The 20,170-nt window shown below is 36.8% G+C and overlaps 1 protein-coding gene across 6 annotated transcripts in view; it reads right to left on the minus strand.

Annotated features, from left to right (window-relative positions):
* Positions 1-20,170, minus strand: part of PRPF40A (pre-mRNA processing factor 40 homolog A) — a 48,715-nt gene that overhangs the window by 22,222 nt on the left and 6,323 nt on the right. For 4 of the 6 annotated variants that reach the window (XM_065413799.1, XM_065413803.1, XM_065413802.1 and 1 more), the window contains exons 4-13: positions 16,894-16,924; positions 11,440-11,462; positions 8,489-8,566; positions 8,274-8,384; positions 7,770-7,890; positions 6,543-6,567; positions 5,703-6,092; positions 4,524-4,632; positions 3,372-3,436; positions 2,484-2,648 (exon numbers count right to left, since the gene is read on the minus strand). In XM_065413799.1, coding sequence (XP_065269871.1) covers positions 2,484-2,648; positions 3,372-3,436; positions 4,524-4,632; positions 5,703-6,092; positions 6,543-6,567; positions 7,770-7,890; positions 8,274-8,384; positions 8,489-8,566; positions 11,440-11,462; positions 16,894-16,924 — 1,118 coding nt within the window. The remainder of the gene's footprint in view (positions 1-2,483; positions 2,649-3,371; positions 3,437-4,523; positions 4,633-5,702; positions 6,093-6,542; positions 6,568-7,769; positions 7,891-8,273; positions 8,385-8,488; positions 8,567-11,439; positions 11,463-16,893; positions 16,925-20,170) is intronic. The other 2 variants (XM_065413805.1, XM_065413800.1) reach the window with 1 other exon arrangement.

Raw genomic sequence — 20,170 nt, forward strand, 5'->3', positions numbered from 1 at the left:
CAGCAATGATTTTGCTTTGCACTCTAAAATGTTTTATAAAAACTGTACTTCACATTGATCCTGGGGCCAACTGTTTCATGTGAATACTAAACCAAGATTCACATATCAATCCATAAAATCAACTGGAAAAGGAATACCAACACACAGCTTTCTTTGCAGAAGAGATAAGAATAAATTCATGTTCATAACTACCATCACAAAAAATACGAGACTAATTCATAGGCTAGAAAAAGAAGTTACCAGCAACAATTAGGATGTGGGTACTATCAGGTAATAATGCTTAGTTGAAAATGCCACAGAAAATAATGCGGAAGTTTACCAGGTAAGGCTACCCACTCAGAAGAGGTGAGTAGGAATAGTTTTCCACCCCTGCCTCCCTAAACTCGGTCTACTGGTTTCCGCTTTCGCATTTTAGAAAAAAGACCAGCACTGGTTTTTTGCTTTGCCTACATGAATATTTACTTTAAGAAAAAAAATGAAAGTAAGCACTCTTACTGTTGCAAAAATACAAATGCACTGTGCACTCTATCTTCATGCAAAAATCGTTAATCTCAGACAACATACAAATTAATAGAGTTCAAACAGCAGCTTTATGGACAGGGTGAATTAGAACACTAAAAAAGAATAAATCATAAAGATTAAAAACATTAAGGGTGACAACAGGTTTCATGCTATGTTGTGATTCTCCACCAATACAATTTTATTGCAAATTTATATATTTTAATAATAGGTAGTTGTGATATCTAAGGGGCACCGTGTAGGAAAAGAAGCTTTATAAAACAAAGTTGATCTTAAGAAAAAATAAAGACAATGTTTTGGATTAGACAAAGGGTTGGCTTTAAAAAAAAAGAAGTATTTAGCCTTGTATCATGCCAAAATGGCTAAATCTCTGGATCTGACAGTACACCAGAAGAAGCAAGTTCACAACCTGGGCCCCCTATACTGACAACCCTCTGCATCTCAGAATGCATGAGGTAAGCCTACAATTTACATTTTGAATTAAAGCTAAAATTTATTGCTTTCATTGTTAAAAGGAACACTGTAAAGGCTAACGAACCAAAAATTAGCTCCATCTGAAAAAAAATCCATTAATCTCCCCTAAATCTTTTGCTGATAACTTAAAAGTTGTCTACAAAAACAAACTAACTGGGATTATAGAATCAATTCATTTGATGGGGAACAAACCTTACAAAAGTTCTGTTTATAAGACAGCAGTTTGTCAGTGATCTACATATTATTTTAAAAATTAAATACTAAAATATTCTTCTGGAACAAACCAGCATAAAGAAAGTTGTTTGCAACCTTCTGCACTGAACTTACTGCTCATGAAACTTCATCATTTGTGGCATCAGGAATACCAGCAATGGTAACTGGGATCAAGAACTATTTTCAGATTAGTTTTACAATTTATACATGACAAAGAATTTTTCCCACTCTGAACTCTTACGGTTGTAGGTCAGAAAAATAACGGTTCTCCTTTAACATAGCATTACAGAATTTAAAGAGTTATGTTTTTATACTGATAGTAATGACATTAATTCTTACATGACACTGCCAAGTAATTAAAAAACAATGTAACTAACCTCAGTTTTATTCCTATTATATATTTCTTTCATTATTGTGAGAAAAGAATTGTAACTTGTCTGGCTCATTCCAGTTATCAGCCAGGTGATATGGGTAAGGCCACTAAGGGCATGTCTGCACCAAAGCTTACTGAGTGGCAAAATGGGGTATAAATCTACAGTGCTAACTCATGCCTTGCTCTAAGTGTCCGTGTGGACCCTACTGCTGTGCACTAAAAGTAAGCACTGCACGTCAATGTGCACTAGGGAACTTTTAGAACGCAGTAGCAGGGTCCACATGGACAGTTACTGCGTGGCCTGCTGGAGTGTTGCACATGTGGTTGTGCAGACGTGCCCTAAGTATTCTACTGTTTTCTTGAACAAAAAATGAAATTTAACACAACAGCACCATACTAGGAAACAGAAAGATTAAAATGTAATTTATAGGAAAGATTGTGTTTATTTTTAAATAAAAATATGGCGTAACGTACTACCTTAGTTTCTAGATACTTGAACTCAAATGCTATCAGCTCCACTTATGCCCCATCATACTGTAGTCTAAAGACCTGGTCCTACAACAGATAATTAGGTCGGTATAACCACGTCGCTCAGGATGCAAAAAATCCACTCCTGAACAACACAGTTAAACCAACCTAACCACCGGTGTAGACAGCACTAGGTCAATAGGAAAATTCTCCTGTTGACACAGCTACCACCCCATGGGGAGGTGGATTACCTATGCTGACAGGAGAAACATAGGTAGTGTCTTCACTGTAGCGCTTTAAGTGCAGACAAGCCTTTAGATTTTTCAAAGACGAAACGTTATACAAAGGTTCATGTTCACCAGAGACCAAGCCAAATAAATTTAAGGTTGAACTTGAAACGGTGATGGGTCATTGTGGTACATTAAGTTGATCTTACTTGTATCTCGTTGTAGATGTCATCTTTTCATGGTTTTCAAGGAAACGTTGAAAGGATTCTTTAGCTTCTTTGTATTTTGATCTTGCTTCTTCTTTTTCTTCTTTCTCCGTCTGGACTTTGTAAGCATTAAAGGCTTGCTTTTTTTCACTCAACTTTGCCAATGCACTGAACAGCAAGAAAAACAAGATTTTAAGTACACAAAATGGGAATTAGAAAATAAAAGTAATAATGCAAATTTATTTACATACAGAATAAAATACAAACACTACTGTTAATAGAAGTGTGGTGAAACAAAGTGAAGCCTACATTACAGAACTAAATTAATACTCAGGCTATTGTATCTGCTTTCATGTCTTTAAATAAAGTCTATTAAGCCAAAGTAACTTTTCTTATAAAATACTACCAAATAGCCTCATAAGAGGTCTTACTTTCAGGCTGCATTTTGGACATTAAGTATAGAGCCAAATTTTCAAGTCTGTTCAGCACCCAACAGCTCCCAATGGGAGCAATGAGCTCTTTTGAAAATATGGCCCAAAAAGTTCTCAGCATCTCCATTATAACAAACATAAACCCCTATTTCAGGGAAGATTTTTAAAAATGTGAAGACCATCTATCAGTTTAACTCTAGTTAGTACTGCTAATACATCTTTGCTTTAAGACCATGTACCATTCCATTGTTCATTGGTGAACATATTCAGCTCCCAAGGTATGTTGCTACTTTAATAAGAGGTCAGACTCAAAAAAAAGAAAATTGGCTTGGTGTAGGAACTGTCAGTATTTGATCAAATCCTATTTCAGTGCTCAAATATGACACTGATGAGGGCAAAGCATATATACATTATGTCTGTGACAAACAATGTAGATTAAAGAGAAGAGAGGAAGCAGTACCTGTATCTAGGATCATTAATGATCATTTTCATAGCTTGCTCCCATGAGGCATTGGATGGTACACGCTGTGAAGACATTAAATCAATAATGTAACCACTAGATTTGGTACCAACATACTATGGTGATACAGTTTCTTTGGAAATACTGATAGACTAGATTGAAGTATTTCATTTGTGTGGTGAGGCACAGCAGACTTCTCACTGATGTTAACAGGAGAGCTGTACAAAGACAGACTATTCCCCCTTCATAATAAGTATGTACAGTATGTTAGTAAAATAAAGTGATGTTTTCATAAGTCAGTCAGAGAGAGAGAGAGAGAGAGAGGGCACTTTTAGGATCATCATCACTATTTCTACCGTTTGATTCTCTTTCAGGCACTCTTCTACTGCATTTGGACACTAGAGTGTTGGGCACACTACAGAAAGCATCCATCAATAAATAGACTCAGAGGGAAATTGAGCATTAGATCATTCTTCTCTCACCACCCCCCTTCCACCTTTTGAACAATGGTAGGAAATTCAGAAAGCATGCCAAAGGACAATTGTATAGGGCTCCATATTTTTGATCCTGCAGTGAAGTAATAATACGTTTATAACATTTACGGTAATTTCAATAACAATGTGGAATATAACAGAATTATGACTTCACAAAGGATGGATCATAAAAGAAAACCTGTCTAAACACACGTGGCTTTAGTAATTGTAGTAAGATGAAGGAAAAAGGAAATGGATTTTTGTTGAGGATAAATGTATTTTAATGTGAAAGTCACTCTTGTTCCAACTGCGGTTAATCTGCGGTTAAACATAGTGACAGTTTTTGCCTTTGTCAGTCGGCATCTTTATAATTTTCTGCCATATCTTCATAGGGCAGTTAAAAATCATCAATTTCTAGATTTTGGACAAAATTATGAGTTTAAAATTGCATTATACTAGGGAAAAACATAGGAAGGAGAAGAGCTGTGAGCCCCCTGATTACACACAAATATTTTTAAAAAGCATAGGCAATATACAAAACAATTGCCTAAACAAGTACACTTCCTCTATAGCATTTTTTTCCCTCGTTTACTCCAATATGAAAGTCAACCTTTTTAAAAAATAAATCAGGCAAATAATTCAGAAGAGTTTAAAGAGTAGTTGACTCAATTTAAAAAACCTTTTCTTTCAACAGTTCTTTAAATGCTTGCTTTGCTTCTTCTTTCGTATTCCATGTATATGTTTTTTTAACTGGCTGGGTGTCCTCTTCCTCTTTTTTGGGAGCAACACTAAGGATTAAAGACAAAATATTACATACTTTAGGTAAATACACCATTTTTCAGTTAAACCTAAAAAAGGGTCATTATCAATTTAAGAGATGTCCAATTAACAGACATTTACTGAGAAATATTTTTCAAATATATAGTTTAATAAGATGGAAATTAATACTTTATATAAAAATAATAATTTGCTAGTCTAAAATAAAATTATACACGTTATATGGGGAGAAAACTGAAACAGACTATCTGAACAAGTCATTTTAAAAATACCTCTCTCTCTGCAATAGTGGTGCCACTATTACAATCAACTGCCTGCTCAAATTATCTCCCCCTTGATTTAAGTGAGAGGGAGAGAGAGGAAAATAGGGCATTAATTGAGACTTGACTTTGCAATTACTCCTAATCTTGCCTAAAACTATTGACCTTCAAAGTACACTGCAAAACTTGTCTGTTTTTACAGGCTTTTGGTGAGGGATGGAAGGCACAGAGTAGTTGCAGTCAGTTGGGAAGGTGTGATACAAACTTTGGTGGGTTTATTTGATTTGGATTTTTTAGTTGGGGACAACAGCCTATTCAGAGTGGGCTACATGTTTTTACTTCGTTTTGTATTTTTAAAAATGTATATTCTAAATTACAGACAAGCACCTGGGTGTTTCAGGATGATGCAGCCTGTTAAAATTCTCAAATACTTAAAACAAAGTCTAACTCACTTTTCAGAGTGGCAATCTGTATGCTGTATGTTTTAATATTGTTTATCTAACATTTCTTTATTTTTCTAAAATAAAATACAAAAAGTAATGGGTCCCAACAATCCCCAATTAAATTTGGCAAATAAATGAAGGACCTGAGAGAGATATGAGTGGGCTTTTAAAAAATAATTCAAAATGCCTTCTTCCCTTGTGTTTTTTCTTAACCATTTCTCTCCATTAGCTTTGCTCCATTCTCCTTTTTTCTTTTGAAAAAAATCTGAACAAAAAGTTTAGTCACCTCCAATGTAACTACAATCCCAAAACTCTCAACACTAAAAAGCTTCAGATTAAGGAGCTGTATTCCAAGCCAAATTATTGGATTTTGCTTACTCCACTGAAGCCTCCTGTTTAGAAGTTTCCTCTACAGTGTTAGTGACAGCTTCTGCATTCTGCTCTTGTACAACAGGGGTGGCGATGGTTGTGGCAGCGGCGGCGGTGGTGGTGGTGGTGGTGGTAGTAGTAGTTTGCTGCACTTGTTCCTCAGCTGTTGTAGTTACTGTACTTTCATTTTCTACAACAGCAGCTACTGTAGAAGCTTCAGCCTCAGGAGCAGCTGTTACAGCAGGAATGGCAGTGGCTGCAGTAGCAGCCACGGCAGTTTCAACATCACTGGTGGTGGTGGTGGTGGCGGCGGCGGCGGCCGTGGCAGTGACGGTATCTGTAATTTCTGTTGCAACAGCTGGAGCAGAAGATGTTGGAGTTGATTCTTCTGGTTTACTGCTGAATACATGAAATAAGAAAATCGAAATAACAGTTTTATAGTCATGTAAGTTCAATTAACCTTAAAGGAAAATATTAAACTTTAAATACGGTTCTAAGGACATCACCAACAGTTTTAGGCCTACCTTACGAAGTGTTATCTCTCACACACACACAAAAAAAAAAAAAAAAAAAAGGTAAAACAATTTCAAAACTGGGGAGGTTTTTTTTTTTTTTAGAACTGTACCGCTTAACAGAAATAGAGGGACAGAAGTTCAAATATTTTTAAATTAAAAGCACTTCTAAAATTAAATAATGAAAATATACTTTGGTAATCAAGTATTAAAAACACTGTAGAGATTGAAAGCAAGCTAGAAGTTTATTTCAAGAGATCAGGGTTATTTCAGTTTAAGAAAAAAATAGTCACTGATACTATCAATTTAATAAAAAAAAGTATTTTTAGAAACATACCTGTTTTCTTCAGCTTTAATCATCGCTATAGGGGCAAAAGAAGAAAATGTTTATTCAAAATACAACTGTTCACAAGATGCTTATGTTTGGAAAAGAAAACTTACTGATATAAAAATTATATATATATATATATATATATATTTTAAGAAATTGGTCAGGTATACAAAAATAGATCAAGCTGTTCTTTTATTGTTGATATTTATGATGTTAGTATTCTTGTTTCAATAATTTAAAAGATAGGTTGATTAAAATGAAATTCTAGAAGCACAAAAACACAGAAAATCAGCCTTCTGGAACTACTACTTTTTCTTTTTTGTTCAAACTGAAGTAAATATTTTCAGTTTCATCAGGCAACAATGCTACTTTCAATACAGACAAATAGGGTTTACTCAACTGCATCTTTTTCTATCTAGTTTTTAAATACCAGTGCTGCTTCTCTAATCTTTGGAATTCCTCCCATCCTCACCCCCAACTCTCCCCATTTGTACTATTCTATTACCTTAGCTTCCTTAAAATTATTTTAACATTTGTAATTTTTTCACCTTTGAAGAATTTGATTTACCAAAAATACTGACCATACCCCATTCAAAGTAAACACTTAATGCAGCATTACACTCCACCAGAACAAACTATGACGTTACCTTTGTGGAACAGCAAGAAGAAATCCAAATGAGACCTAGATTTATATTCTTGTGTGTCATAATATGATCTTACACAAATAAAAGATGTTGGAGGTTTTCTCCCCCAACATCTCCCAGCCCCCAAAATTAAACAGATAATCTCAAAATAAAGCTTTACACACATGCACTTTGGAGGGATGCATGGTTTTGACTTTGATAAATTAGCTTTTCCCAACAATAATATATTGAAGCAATGGTTGGTGGGGGCAGTGGGGAAACAGATTATCAACGCCATTTACAAACACAGCTTCATGCATAATTTTGATTTTCAACTAAGATAGCTAACACCATTTTTATTTCAAATCCACTGAATAGGAGGACATTGAATTAAGTTTAATCTTTGAGACTTGAATCAATTTAAAATAAGACAGACCAGTTCTGTTCAGTTATAATGTTATATTATTGGGGCAAAGCTCCAGAATCTCTTTTTTATTTCAGTCTATTTAATTTTTAATAGGAAGAACTATTCCTACACTAAATTAACAGTCCTAAATGTAGAAATAACATTTACATTATAGACAAACTGCTTAGTTTCCATTACTGTTACCTTCAAGATCTTCAAGCTCTTTGGGTTTTGCCCAGCGTGATTCTTTTGTTTGGGAATTGTAGTAATAAGGCTTTCCAGAGTCAGATTTGTACTCTTTCCAAGGGCATTTAGATAACAATTGCTAACGGAGAGCAAAAACTTTTGTTAAAAATCTTATTACGTTTCAAAACTACTAAAATATCCTAAAAACAACCCAAAAATAAGCATAAATCAACTTAAAACATATTGCAATGCATACAATGAAAATATTTCCTGAAGAAAAGCGGCAAAATGTAAACCTGATGTCAGATTGTGATCTCAAAAGCACATTAATGAGTATCGTGAAGAATCCACCCAATTCAGTTATAGACAGTTATCTAGAATTAATAAAATTTGTTTTTTGGAGCGGGGGTGTTTACGGTTGTAAATTACATTGAAATAAAAATTCTAATGCATGTCTCCTGGACAGTACACTGAACTCATTTTAAGTCACTTGTTCCATATCTTTCAATTAACTTGGTTTACCTCAGCAGGTGTTTTGAGATCATCTGGCTTCTCCCATGTAGATTGTTTTGTTTCAGTATTATAATAATAAGTTCTTCCATCTGGTGATTTATGTTCAGTCCACATAGATTTCTAGGGAAAATAAAACAGACCATCAATGAGAAGCAATAAAATGTGATTATGGAATGCTATAAAAAACTCTAGAAAAGTTAAATACAAGTAGAAACTCATGAAACCTGTTTAGAAGGATCTTCATTTATAGAACTGTTGGCTGTGGTGGTTTGCTGGGCTGCGCAAACTATTTGATGTGTGATCTGAGGGGGGAAAAATGAAGTGTACCGAGTTCTTTTATTTGTTTAAATTTAAAAAAAAAATCAACATGTATTTTAAATATATCCAATAAGAATGTTTAAACACAGAACAGTAGCAAAAAAACAACCTAAAACTGATTCAGATTGACAAATTTTGTATTTACAGTAAATGATTTTAAAGTACAATGAAGAATCAAAAAGGAAAACTTACAATACTACTCCAAGATAGACAATGACTGACTGACATACATGCACACATACAGGATGTCTAGGTCACTTTTAAATGCAACTTAAGTTGATAATGACTGAAAATCATTTCCATACGATGGCAGTTTAGTGTGCCACATGAAATAAGTTCAAAGTTTCAAATTACTTCCTAGGTGACACCTATGTACATCACTAAGGACTGAAATTTACAATGACCCAAGACTGGGAATTGGTATATTAAGTTATGGACTGGTGCCACACTAATCCTGCTGAAAAGGCTGAATCCACTGGTATACAGACATTTGTTTATAGCAGTGGTGGTCCTTGAGTAGGGTCCTACCAAATTCACGGTCCATGTTGGTCAATTCTACAGTCATAGGATTTTTTTAAATGATAAATTTTATGATTTTAGCTATTTAAATCTGAAATTTCACAGGGTTGTAATTGTAGGGGTCCTGACGCAAAAAGGAGTTGTGTGTGTGTGTGTGGGGGGGGGGGGGGGCCTGCGGTACTGCTACCCTTACTTCTGTACTGCTGCTGGCAGCTGGGTACCCGACCAACAGCCACCGCTCTCCGGCTGCCCAGTTTTGAAGGCAGTGCAGAAGTAAGGGTGTCAATATCACAATCTCCCTAAAATAACCTTGTGACCCTTCCCCGCCCCGCAAATCCCTTTTGGGTAAGAACCCCCAATTTGAGAAATGCTGGTCTCCCCTGTGAAATCTGTATAGTATAGGGTAAAAGCACACAAAGGAGCAGATTTCACTGGGGGAGACCAGATTTCACAGACCGTGATGCATTTTTCCATGGCCGTGAATTTGGTAGGGCTCTATCCATGAGGTATCAGACTTCCCACCTTCCATCCCAATATTTGCTTGTATTAAGTTGTTGTACTGTGTGGTAACTTCTCCTGAACATGGGAACAGGAACTACTTAAAATGTCAACAAAAACATAGGGTCCAAATACCGTCTGAAGATTTTGCATGGAGCAGAAATAGTATCAGAGACACAAATATTAACATTTTTTTATTAGAGTATTGAAAAAAAACAGTTTAATTCAATAATAGCAAAATAGATTGTTATGAGTTAGTTGACCCTCACACTTTAAGATCAAAGAGCCAGTTAGGACTAGAAACACTGATGGACTGGTACACGGGCCTTCCAGATTAGTAGACTCTGACCACTCATTAGAAAAACGTTTTCTAACCCTTATGACAAACCATTATAATAATTGGCACTAACGAAGGTCCTTGTTGGTAATCTCAGCTGAGTTACCAAGGATTGAATATAGTCATGGAACCTGAAGTGCTCTCTCGTTCTGAACATGTTTGTGTCAGGGCACTGTGAAGACTACATTGTGCTATACTGTTCTGTTGATACAGACCACACACTTCAGAGCTAATACAAAAGTTTCATGAACACTAAACAGACAAGAAAATTTCTCCTTTTTAAATTTAACTAAATCAATAGGAAATTTGGGGATTTAAAAATAAGGAGTAATTTCCAGTCTTCACCAGCACAAAAATACTACACTGCACTAAGGAACTGTGTGCCTGTTTTAAGGTTCCATATCTCAAAATGCTACTCAGCTTTGCAAAAGCATAACTGGCTAAGGTTGAGTCTGTATTTCAGTCTTCAAAATTCACAAGATACCCGAGCTTAAAAATCATTACAATTTTCCAAGACCTAAAAATATTACATTATTTTTATCGCAATCTTATTTTCCTTTGTTTTTTATATATTTTAATGATTGCTGTCTTGAGAACTAGAGGAACTAGAAAAACACTCTCCTAAAAGTCCAAGAGAAATTAATAAAACTGGGACTTTTCAGCTTGGAAAAGAGACAACTAAGGGGGGATATGATTGAGGTCTATAAAATCATGACTGGTGTGGAGAAAGTAAATAAGGAAATGTTCTTTACTCCTTCTCATAACACAAGAACTAGGGGTCACCAAATGAAATTAACAGGCAGCGGGTTTAAAAAGAACAAAAGGAAGTATTTTTCATGCAACACGCAGTCAACCTGTGGAACTCTTTGCCAGAGGATGTTGTGAAGGCCGAGACTATAACCGGGTTCAAAAAAGAACTAGATAAGTTAATGGAGAATAGGTCCATCAATGGCTATTAGCCAGGATGGGCAGGGATGGTGTCCTTGGCCTCTGTTTGCCAGAAGCTGAGAATGGGCGACAGGGAATGGATCACTTGATGATTACCTGTTCATTCTGTTCATTTCCTCTAGGGCACCTGGCATTGGCCACTGTCAGAAGACAGGATACTGGGCTAGATGGACCTTTGGTCTGATCCAGTATCACCGTTCTTCTGATAACTCAATGGGAGCAAAGAGAGCTCAGCACACCTGGCATTCAGGTCTAAATACTGAATGGCAAGAGTGTTTGGTTGACAAACTAGTACAAATACTTTGGGGGCAATTCAAGTTTTCAAACACTAGTCAAAGACTGGTAGTCTAATAGAAAAAAATATTGATCCCTAAGCATGTAAACTGATTTATAATGAGTGCATAAGTAACGTGCAAGCTACAGAGTAAAAATAATATGGGGGGCGGGGGGGGAAGAGGGGTGGAGAATCAAATAAGGTTTTTCTTTTAATGTCCATACATGGACTTATAATCATTGTACTTCTATTAAGTTTCTGAAGCCTTGGTTTTTACTCACCTGTGTTCCAGGAGGTGTAGTGCCTATTTTAAAAAAACAACACAAAAAATAAAACACAGAATGAGAAACACTAGTGCTCTAGAAAACACTTCTAAATTATATTTTTTCCTCTCTGGCCTTTTATAACTTAAAAATGACTTACTGTAAATAAAAGATTTGATAAAAACTAAAAGAAAGATGACCTACCCATAACTTCAGTTCAAGAAGATTATCAGGATAGCTTAATCCTTGTAATGGGCACCCAAGGGCATCCAATCAGAACTCTTTTGCCAAGAATGTCTGTTGGTGCTACACACGTTCTTGCAGCACCAGTTGTTTGGGCTTAAAATGAGCCATGACCCACAAACACAATCTACTTTTCATTATGCAGGGCCCAGTTCAGGAACACAACTCTATTCATGGCAGTATTTAAGCATGTGCTTAATTTCCATTTAAGTCACTCGGATACAAGCATGTGCTTAAATGTTTTCTTGAGCCGTGTCCTCAGAATTTGAATTAAAGACTCCAAAGAGGGGAGGGAGGGCCAGGAGTCTGAATCCATATCAAAAACAATTACGGTCAAATAGCCTCTCTTTCTCCTTCAAGCATAAGCGCTATTGATCTTCACTCTTGAAGACTAAGTAGCAGTAAAAATCCCCAAAATTCCCATACTGTAGTACATGTACCAGAATGCTACATTAGTTTGTTGGAAGTTGTACATGTTCACACAGTTGTCTTCCCCTTTTAAGGCATAGTGGGACCCAGGGCCAGCCAAACCCTGTTGTTCCTTGACATAGTACCTTTAAGGAAATAGGTATTCAAGGGAGCAGCAGATCAGCTGGGAAATGGGGCCAGATGTTAATCAGGTAGCTAGTTTTCATGAATTTTGTTTTTATAAAAGCACATTTTAACCACAAAAGCCATATCTTTATCATCAGTTAACAGAAAAGTGTGACACTAAAGTGACCACATGTGTGGTTTGTGAAACTGAAAAATAGTTGTTAAATAGTGGCTACTTAAATTAAGACTAATTTTTATAGTGAATTAGTACCAAAAACATTTTTCTCTACAATGAAGCTGATGATCACATCTTTCAAACCCCAAGATTGAAATAAAAAAAGAAAAATAAACAGAATATTGTGAATCTTTGCTCTGTACAAGAATATGCAAGAAATTGTGCAGATACACAGTATCTTTCTTTCATTCCAAATATGAAAACACAAGCAAAATAACTAAAGTAACTGAATCACAGAAAGTAGAAATGAAGAAAAAAATTTAACATGTATTTTTTAATACACTAAGGATAGGACAAGTAAAGAACTTAAATTGCAGCGAGGGAGATTTAGTTTAGACATTAGGAAAAAATTCCTATCTGTAAGAGCAGTTAAGCTCTGGAACAAATTACACTGGTCTACAATTTTTGAGAAGTCGTCTGCTTCAGAGATAAAATGTGCTATTTATTATGTATTTTGATGTGCTGAATTCAAATATGACAATTAAAACAACTGATTGGCTACTGTTTCTAAGATATTTAAGTTTTTACATTTTATGTCTATGTATATTGTGTAGATAGTAGAGTTTTAATCATAAATTGTAAACCTAGGTCTTTTCATGTGTTTATGGTTGCTTTACATGATAATATTTCACCTGTCCTGTTTATGTAACACTTTAAAAATCAGCAAAAGGGTTATATAAATAAAATTTATTATGAAACAAAAGGCAAAAAACTATTCTGTACATAGTTTAGTCCTATTCAGTGTCTACTCGGCGCTTCTTGGCTTGTCTCTTGTATTCATTAAATGGAGCATCTCTTGTCACTGTCCAGCAATAGTCTGCAAGCATTGATGGGCTCCATTTGCCCTGATAGCGTTTCTCCATTGTTGCAATGTCCTGGTGAAATCGCTCGCCGCTCACTGCTCCGCAGTTTGGTGGAAAAAAATCTAGATGAGAGTGCAAAAAATGTATCTTTAGTGACATGTTGCAACCAAGGCTTTTGTATGCCTTGAGGAGGTTTTCCACCAACAACCTGTAGTTGTCTGCCTTCTTGTTTCCGAGAAAATTTATTGCCACTAACTGGAAGGCTTTCCAGGCCGTCTTTTCCCTGCCACGCAGTGCATGGTCAAATGCATCATCTCGAAGAAGTTCACGAATCTAAGGACCAACAAAGACACCTTCCTTTATCTTAGCTTCACTTAACCTTGGAAATTTTCCAGGGAGGTACTTGAAAGTTGCTTGTGTTTTGTCAATGGCCTTGATAAAGTTCTTCATCAGACCCAGCTTGATGTGTAAGGGTGGTAACAAAATCTTCCTTGATTCAACAAGTGGTGGATGCTGAACACTTTTTCTCCCAGGCTCCAATGACTGTCAGAGTGGCCAATCTTTCTTGATGTAGTGGGAATCTCTTGCACGACTATCCCATTCGCAGAGAAAACAGCAGTACTTTGTGTATCCAGTCTGCAGACCAAGCAAGAGAGCAACAACCTTCAAATCGCCACAAAGCTGCCACTGATGTTGATCATAGTTTATGCACCTCAAAAGTTGTTTCATGTTGTCATAGGTTTCCTTCATATGGACTGCATGACCAACTGGAACTGATGGCAAAACATTGCCATTATGCAGTAAAACAGCTTTAAGACTCATCTTCGATGAATCAATGAACAGTCTCCATTCATCTGGATCGTGAACGATGTTGAGGGCTGCCATCACACCATCGATGTTGTTGCAGGCTACAAGATCACCTTCCATGAAGAAGAATGGGACAAGCAGCACCACCCTCACTCCCTGTGCCCAGTCTGCATGCCCAGTGCCAGCATGGATGGCCCCACAGCTGAGGTGCTCCTGGCCCTGCTCTGTAGGGAGAAGGACCCATCAAGCCAATATGAGGACAAGGGCTCAGACAAAAAATTTGGGTGGGCAATGGAGCACCCTGTCAAGGCCATATTATGCAATATTACATGCCTATGTGTAGTGAAATGTATTAAGCGTGTAATTATGAGGGCAAGTGATTGCGTAATTCCCTGGGGAGAAGTGGGGTAAGCCTGCTTGACTCTATGCACAGCCCTGTGAAGGAAGGGCTATGAAACCCTTAATCAAGAAGAAGGAATCTGTGGCTCCAAAGTGCAGAAGGAGACCTGTGGGGAAGACAGGGAGAGGGACTGTAGCGAGGCTTGCAGAGTTCCCTGGCTCAGAGGGAACCGGACAGCAATCAGGAACTTGAAGCTTTTGAACAAGAGTGTAATGAGGCTAATGCTACCAAGACTCCCCACCTCTCTACTCCTCCCTTCTTACATACGCACTCTCCACCAGAGCTCACATGCACTCAAAGCTCTACCATCAGTCTAACCTCATTAGAGCTGGGCAGGGAACAGTTTTCTTACCTCACAAAATGTTTTATAATTTCAAAATTTTTCCCGTTCTACATCGGGATAAAACTGAGACCTTTCGAAGTTGATGATTTTTGAGGTTAGGTTTTTTTTCTTTCCTTTTTTTTTTTTTGGAGGGAGGTGGGGCGGGAAGAACTATTCTGGAGTGGATCTGTCTCAATATTGCCTGTTGGAGCTGTTCCACTTTGTATAGAAGAATATTCACTTAAGTAGGGACTGGAAACTCAGTCTCTCTGTTCTCAGGTGAGTGCCTTAACAACCACACTATAGTGCAGGGTTTCTCAAACTTCAATGCACCGTGACCCTCTTCTGACAACAAAAATTATTACGTGACCTCAGGAGAGGGGACCGAAGCCTGAGCCCAGCTGCCCCGGGTGGCAGGGCCAAAGCCCAAGCCCCACCATCCCAGGTGGGGAGGGGGGCCAAAGCCCAAGGGCTTCAGCCCCAGGCAGGGGGCCTGTAACCTGAGTCCCGCCACCCAGGGCTGAAGCCCTTGGGCTTGGGTCCTGGGCGATGGGGCTCAGGCTCTGGCCTTGGCCTCAGCCCTAACAAGTCTGAGCCAGTCCTGGCGACCCCATTAAAACAGGGTAGCGACCCACTTTCTCACAGTTTGAGAACCACAGCTATAGTGGGTCCATCCCCCCGATATTCCATCCTGGACCTGAGAAACCTTCCCAGTGAAAGTTTTATTGAAACTTATAAGTTCTTGCAGAAAAGTGAAAGAACTTTGACAAAGTAGCACTTTCTGATTAAATAGATTTATTGAAGAATTCTCAACTAATTCTAAACCTCACATTCTCCAAGGTTCCAGTGGGACTCCTCCAGTCAAACTCCCTTCTTTTCTAATTTCCCCCAGGCAGATCTCCACCAGACTCATTCAAATTTTATTTTACTGTGAGTCCATAAATATTTAAATTAAGCCTATTAAGACCTAAAATAAATGTGCCCGAAGAAGAAATTTGCATCTGGCACTTCCAACATAATTTCTTTTAAGAACTAATTTTTGTACATGAACTAATAATGTTTGGGAATGGCTGACGCATACACTATTTTAGACCTGGTGGAATGAACCTCAATACCTTCAAGCACTGAAACTTCTGCAAGATCACAGACCTGCATGCGTTCTTCAATCCATTTAGACAACCTCTAAGCAGAAATAATCTCTCTGGATTTATCAGAAATTACAAATAGACCAGAAGATTCAGAGAGACCATAATTCTATCCAAGTATTAAATAAGGGCCTCTTAACACCTAAGCTATGCCATTTATCTTCTCCCAGTACTGAGTGCAGATCTGGGGAAAACACAGGTAATTTAATATCATGAGTTCCACCAGAACTAAACACCATCTTAGTGAAGACACAGGTTATCCTTATGGCTCTCAGACTCTTTATAATGACGTTCTAGACGCTGGCAATCCAATCTTCAAGGAATAGCTTACACAAATATCTTTGCTCTAGATAATCCATTGGCGATTCCATCAGTTTCATGAGCACTAAGTTCAACTCAGCTCCCAAGAAGGTGCAATTCATGCATGGTTGGAAAGAATCTTTTTACTGGAGAATGTACACCAAATTAGATATGGGACAACCTGAAGAATATGGGAAGGAGGTATGAGTTCCTGAAATACCCTCTTGGTCTGAATGTTTGGTATTGCAGGAGAATACAGATGGGCTGGGCATCTCAAGAGTAGAGATCCATAATGACAGAAAATACTTGAAGGAGAAAAAATAAAATAAAATAAAATAAATCCAGAACAGTATACGAGTCTCAAGTTTGTATTTCTGAAGTGTGTAAAATAATTAATTAAAAATATAAAAATGTTAAAGAAAACTAACAAGACACAAAATAAGGTTTTAAGGCATATAAAAATTAGCCTTTTGTTTTCTTTCCATTAAAGTTTTTTCATTTCTGAAAAAGACATTAGGAAAGGTAAAGCATCACTATAAACTAAACTTAAGAAAGAGTTTATATAAATAAAAGGGAAACTGGATAAAGGTTCATTTACATTGTTGTAAACTTAAGCTTCATTTTTTGAGATTTAACCAAGTCTATTAAAAGATTTTAAAAATTTAATGATTGTATATACATACCTACTTGTGCGTCCATACTGTTTACTCCTGGCTGTAGAAACAACCAACATGTTATTTTAAGACACTAACAATATATTAAATATGTTACTAAATATCGTAATAATCAATTCAAAGAAGCAACTTGTTCAAGTTTTTCCAGCAGCAAAATACTTCATCAGCTTAAATGTGGGTCTCCATCCCCCCGACCCCCCCCCCCCCAATACAACAATAATCATGGGAATTCCAGCTCTATCAGAAAGTAATTTAGGATAACAAGCTACTTTTCACAGTAGTACATTCACCAATTAATTTCAATGAATCTCTTGCCAACCTCACAAACAACAGTCCTTCAGCATGCAAATAGAACACTCATCCAGAATATACAGTGAAGATGATCAGCTAATTCCAATGCTGAAATAACACACGAGGGTGTGTTTGTGACTGATACCACCACCTGTGTAATATTTTAAACCTTCATTGATTCAAACAGCAATAGATCAGCTTTCACCCATTGAGAAGAGATGGGCCTTGGGTACATGTCTGAATAAACTTTTTCAGATTTAGGTCAATAAGGACATACTGCAACATCACCACTATGCTTAGTGCAATCACTTAATTTATCCCACACAATTTTTTTGTCAACTTAGTACTAATAGAAAAATGGATTTAATAGTTGATTCACTAAATCTACCATTGATTATTATTTCTATTAATTATTATACTCCAACAGCTGAGTCCGTTATACTTTTACTAGATTTTCATGGGTACCCAGAGCCTTGATTGGCACTCTTTTACACAGTTAGTGCAAATCTCAAATACAAAGGGGGAAGGAGAGGATTAAAAGGATTTAAGAATTTCTTGACTTCTATCTTTTATGTAAAGCTTTAACAGATACACAAGTTTACCATTTATTGGACTCAATCCTTCAGTTACTTGATTTTTTTCAGGCAGTCTGCACAAGAGATAACTGAACATCTAAATAATAAAGATTAGAAAGGTAGATCCAATAAAAACACCCATACTGGTGCAATCAAGTTCAAGGTTACCCAAATGCTCACTCTGAGGGTAAATGATCTTGCTTAATGCACTGGGGAAAAATTTCAAAAGTACTTAAGTGACATAAAGCAAAAGCCCCTTTTACTATCAATGTGACTAAGGCCCCATGTAACTTAGGCACCTTTGAAAATTGTACCAACTGTATATACACCTCTACCCCGATATAACGCTGTCCTCGGGAGCCAAAAAAAATCTTATCGCGTTATAGGTGAAACCGCGTTATATCGAACTTGCTTTGATCCACCGGAGTGCGCAGCCCCACCCCCCCGGAGCACTGCTTTTCCGCATTATATCCGAATTCGAGTTATATCGGGTCGCATTACATCGGGGTAGAGGTGTATATTAAACGGCACTATCTAAAGCTCTATTTAATTTGCTGCCCAGGTAAGTAAGCACTCTAAGGATATCCCAACATAGATTGATTTTTTTCATGCTTTGAAAATCTAAAACTAATGATAATTACCAATAAACTGCTTGATAATATGGGAGAGAGTACTCAACTGATTTCCAGACTACATTCAAGCTCAATTTATCTGTACTAGGAAAAAGACTTCCAGCTGTAATTTTTTTATCCAATCAAACTGCCAACACCAGCTGATCTAAAGTGATGCTATGTTGCTATGATGCTGTTTTTTATTTTTCTGAGTAAAACTTCTTTCACTACCTCATTTCTTCTGAATAGTGAATATAGGTGCCCGAAAGAATCCCAAAAAGTGATGGCCTCAATTGGTAACAATTAGTTATATAGAAATAAAAGCTCTTGCTGTACTGCACCTCATGATAATGATTGTTGTTGTAAGACACTGTATAAAGACATGTATATAGGTGTTTTGCAAAAATACCTGCATACAGCATAGACTCTAAGTGCACTGAAGTCAACAAAAAGAAACACATTGGCTTCAGTGAACTTTGAATCAGCCTTTATATTTAGATAAGGCACACTACAGAGAATGGATTTCATAGAGTTATGAAGCTTACGGAAAGCATGACAACTACAAAGCAGATCATATTAGAGAGTCAGTTTAAGGCCAGGCAGGACCACCAGATCATCTAGTCTGACTGCCTGTGTATCACAGGCCACTAAACACCACCCATCCACCCCATTGCTAAGCCCAACAACCAGAATTAGGATAAAATATTACTACTCTCAGGAGACTAAACTATTGTGGGCAATAGGCAGACAACAGGAGAGACCAGAGTGAATCAACGCCCCCCTAAACCCCTGCTACTGCAGCAAAATGATTTAGTACAACATACCCAGATAACCCTAGTAAGTGACCCCTTGCTTGAGAGAAAAGCAACACACCCACTGCCTGCCAAAATGACCTAGGGAAAAATTCCCTCCTGTCCCAAATATGGTAAAGCATGTAAGCAAGACCCAGCTGTCAATCACCTGAGAAAAAAATTCTCATTACCACCATATAGCATGAAAAGGAAATAGTTATCTTAATTAAAACAGAGAATACTGTAGTGTTTAGATTCTGAAATAACATATCCTTAAAAATATCCTTAAACACCATACCATTTGTAAGTTGTACTTAACTGATATTTTATTATTCCTGATCATTTTGTAGTATGAAAGTATTTGTCAGAGCTCCAAAAACCAACTGAAATCATATTTTCATATATTTAAAATTGGATTGAATTTTAGCATACCAGATCTCTTTTTAACCTCTTTTGACCACAGTGCTTTTTAATTTTTTTTCCTGAGATCTTTGAAATTCCTCCAAAGTTTATAATGGGCAATCCATCTTAGAAATCCATAATCAACTTAATATGAAATAAATCAATGAGATTTCTGTCATTGGCATCTTTTACGAGATTTAATGAATTAAAATTGTTTCACTATTTTGCTGTGTATTATTAATGTGGAAATCATGATGAGTACTAAACACCTTATTTTTTTTAAAAGTTACAATAGATGTACAAAGAGAAAGTGCTTGGCGTTATAAAAAAAATCAATAGTTACATGCGATATTGAAATCTGGGTAGAGAGAGAATATTTTGCATGTTAAGGAAGTAATTAGATTAAATACAGATCACTCCTCCATTAAGGTGCAAGTGGCTGCTTTTGTGTGAGTCTTCTGAAGCTTTATTCAAATACTGACCTCTTCTTCACGGAATTTTATACACAAAGGAGGATATTTTTATCATCATTTTATATAAGTTCAAAAGCTTGACTAGACTTTATGAAATGCTGGTAATAGTGTTCACATAAGGTAAGGTAGTTTAAAAAGTGAAA

Source organism: Emys orbicularis, chromosome 11 (genome assembly GCF_028017835.1).
Source record: "Emys orbicularis isolate rEmyOrb1 chromosome 11, rEmyOrb1.hap1, whole genome shotgun sequence".
In the NCBI taxonomy this organism is placed as follows: Eukaryota; Metazoa; Chordata; order Testudines; family Emydidae; genus Emys; species Emys orbicularis.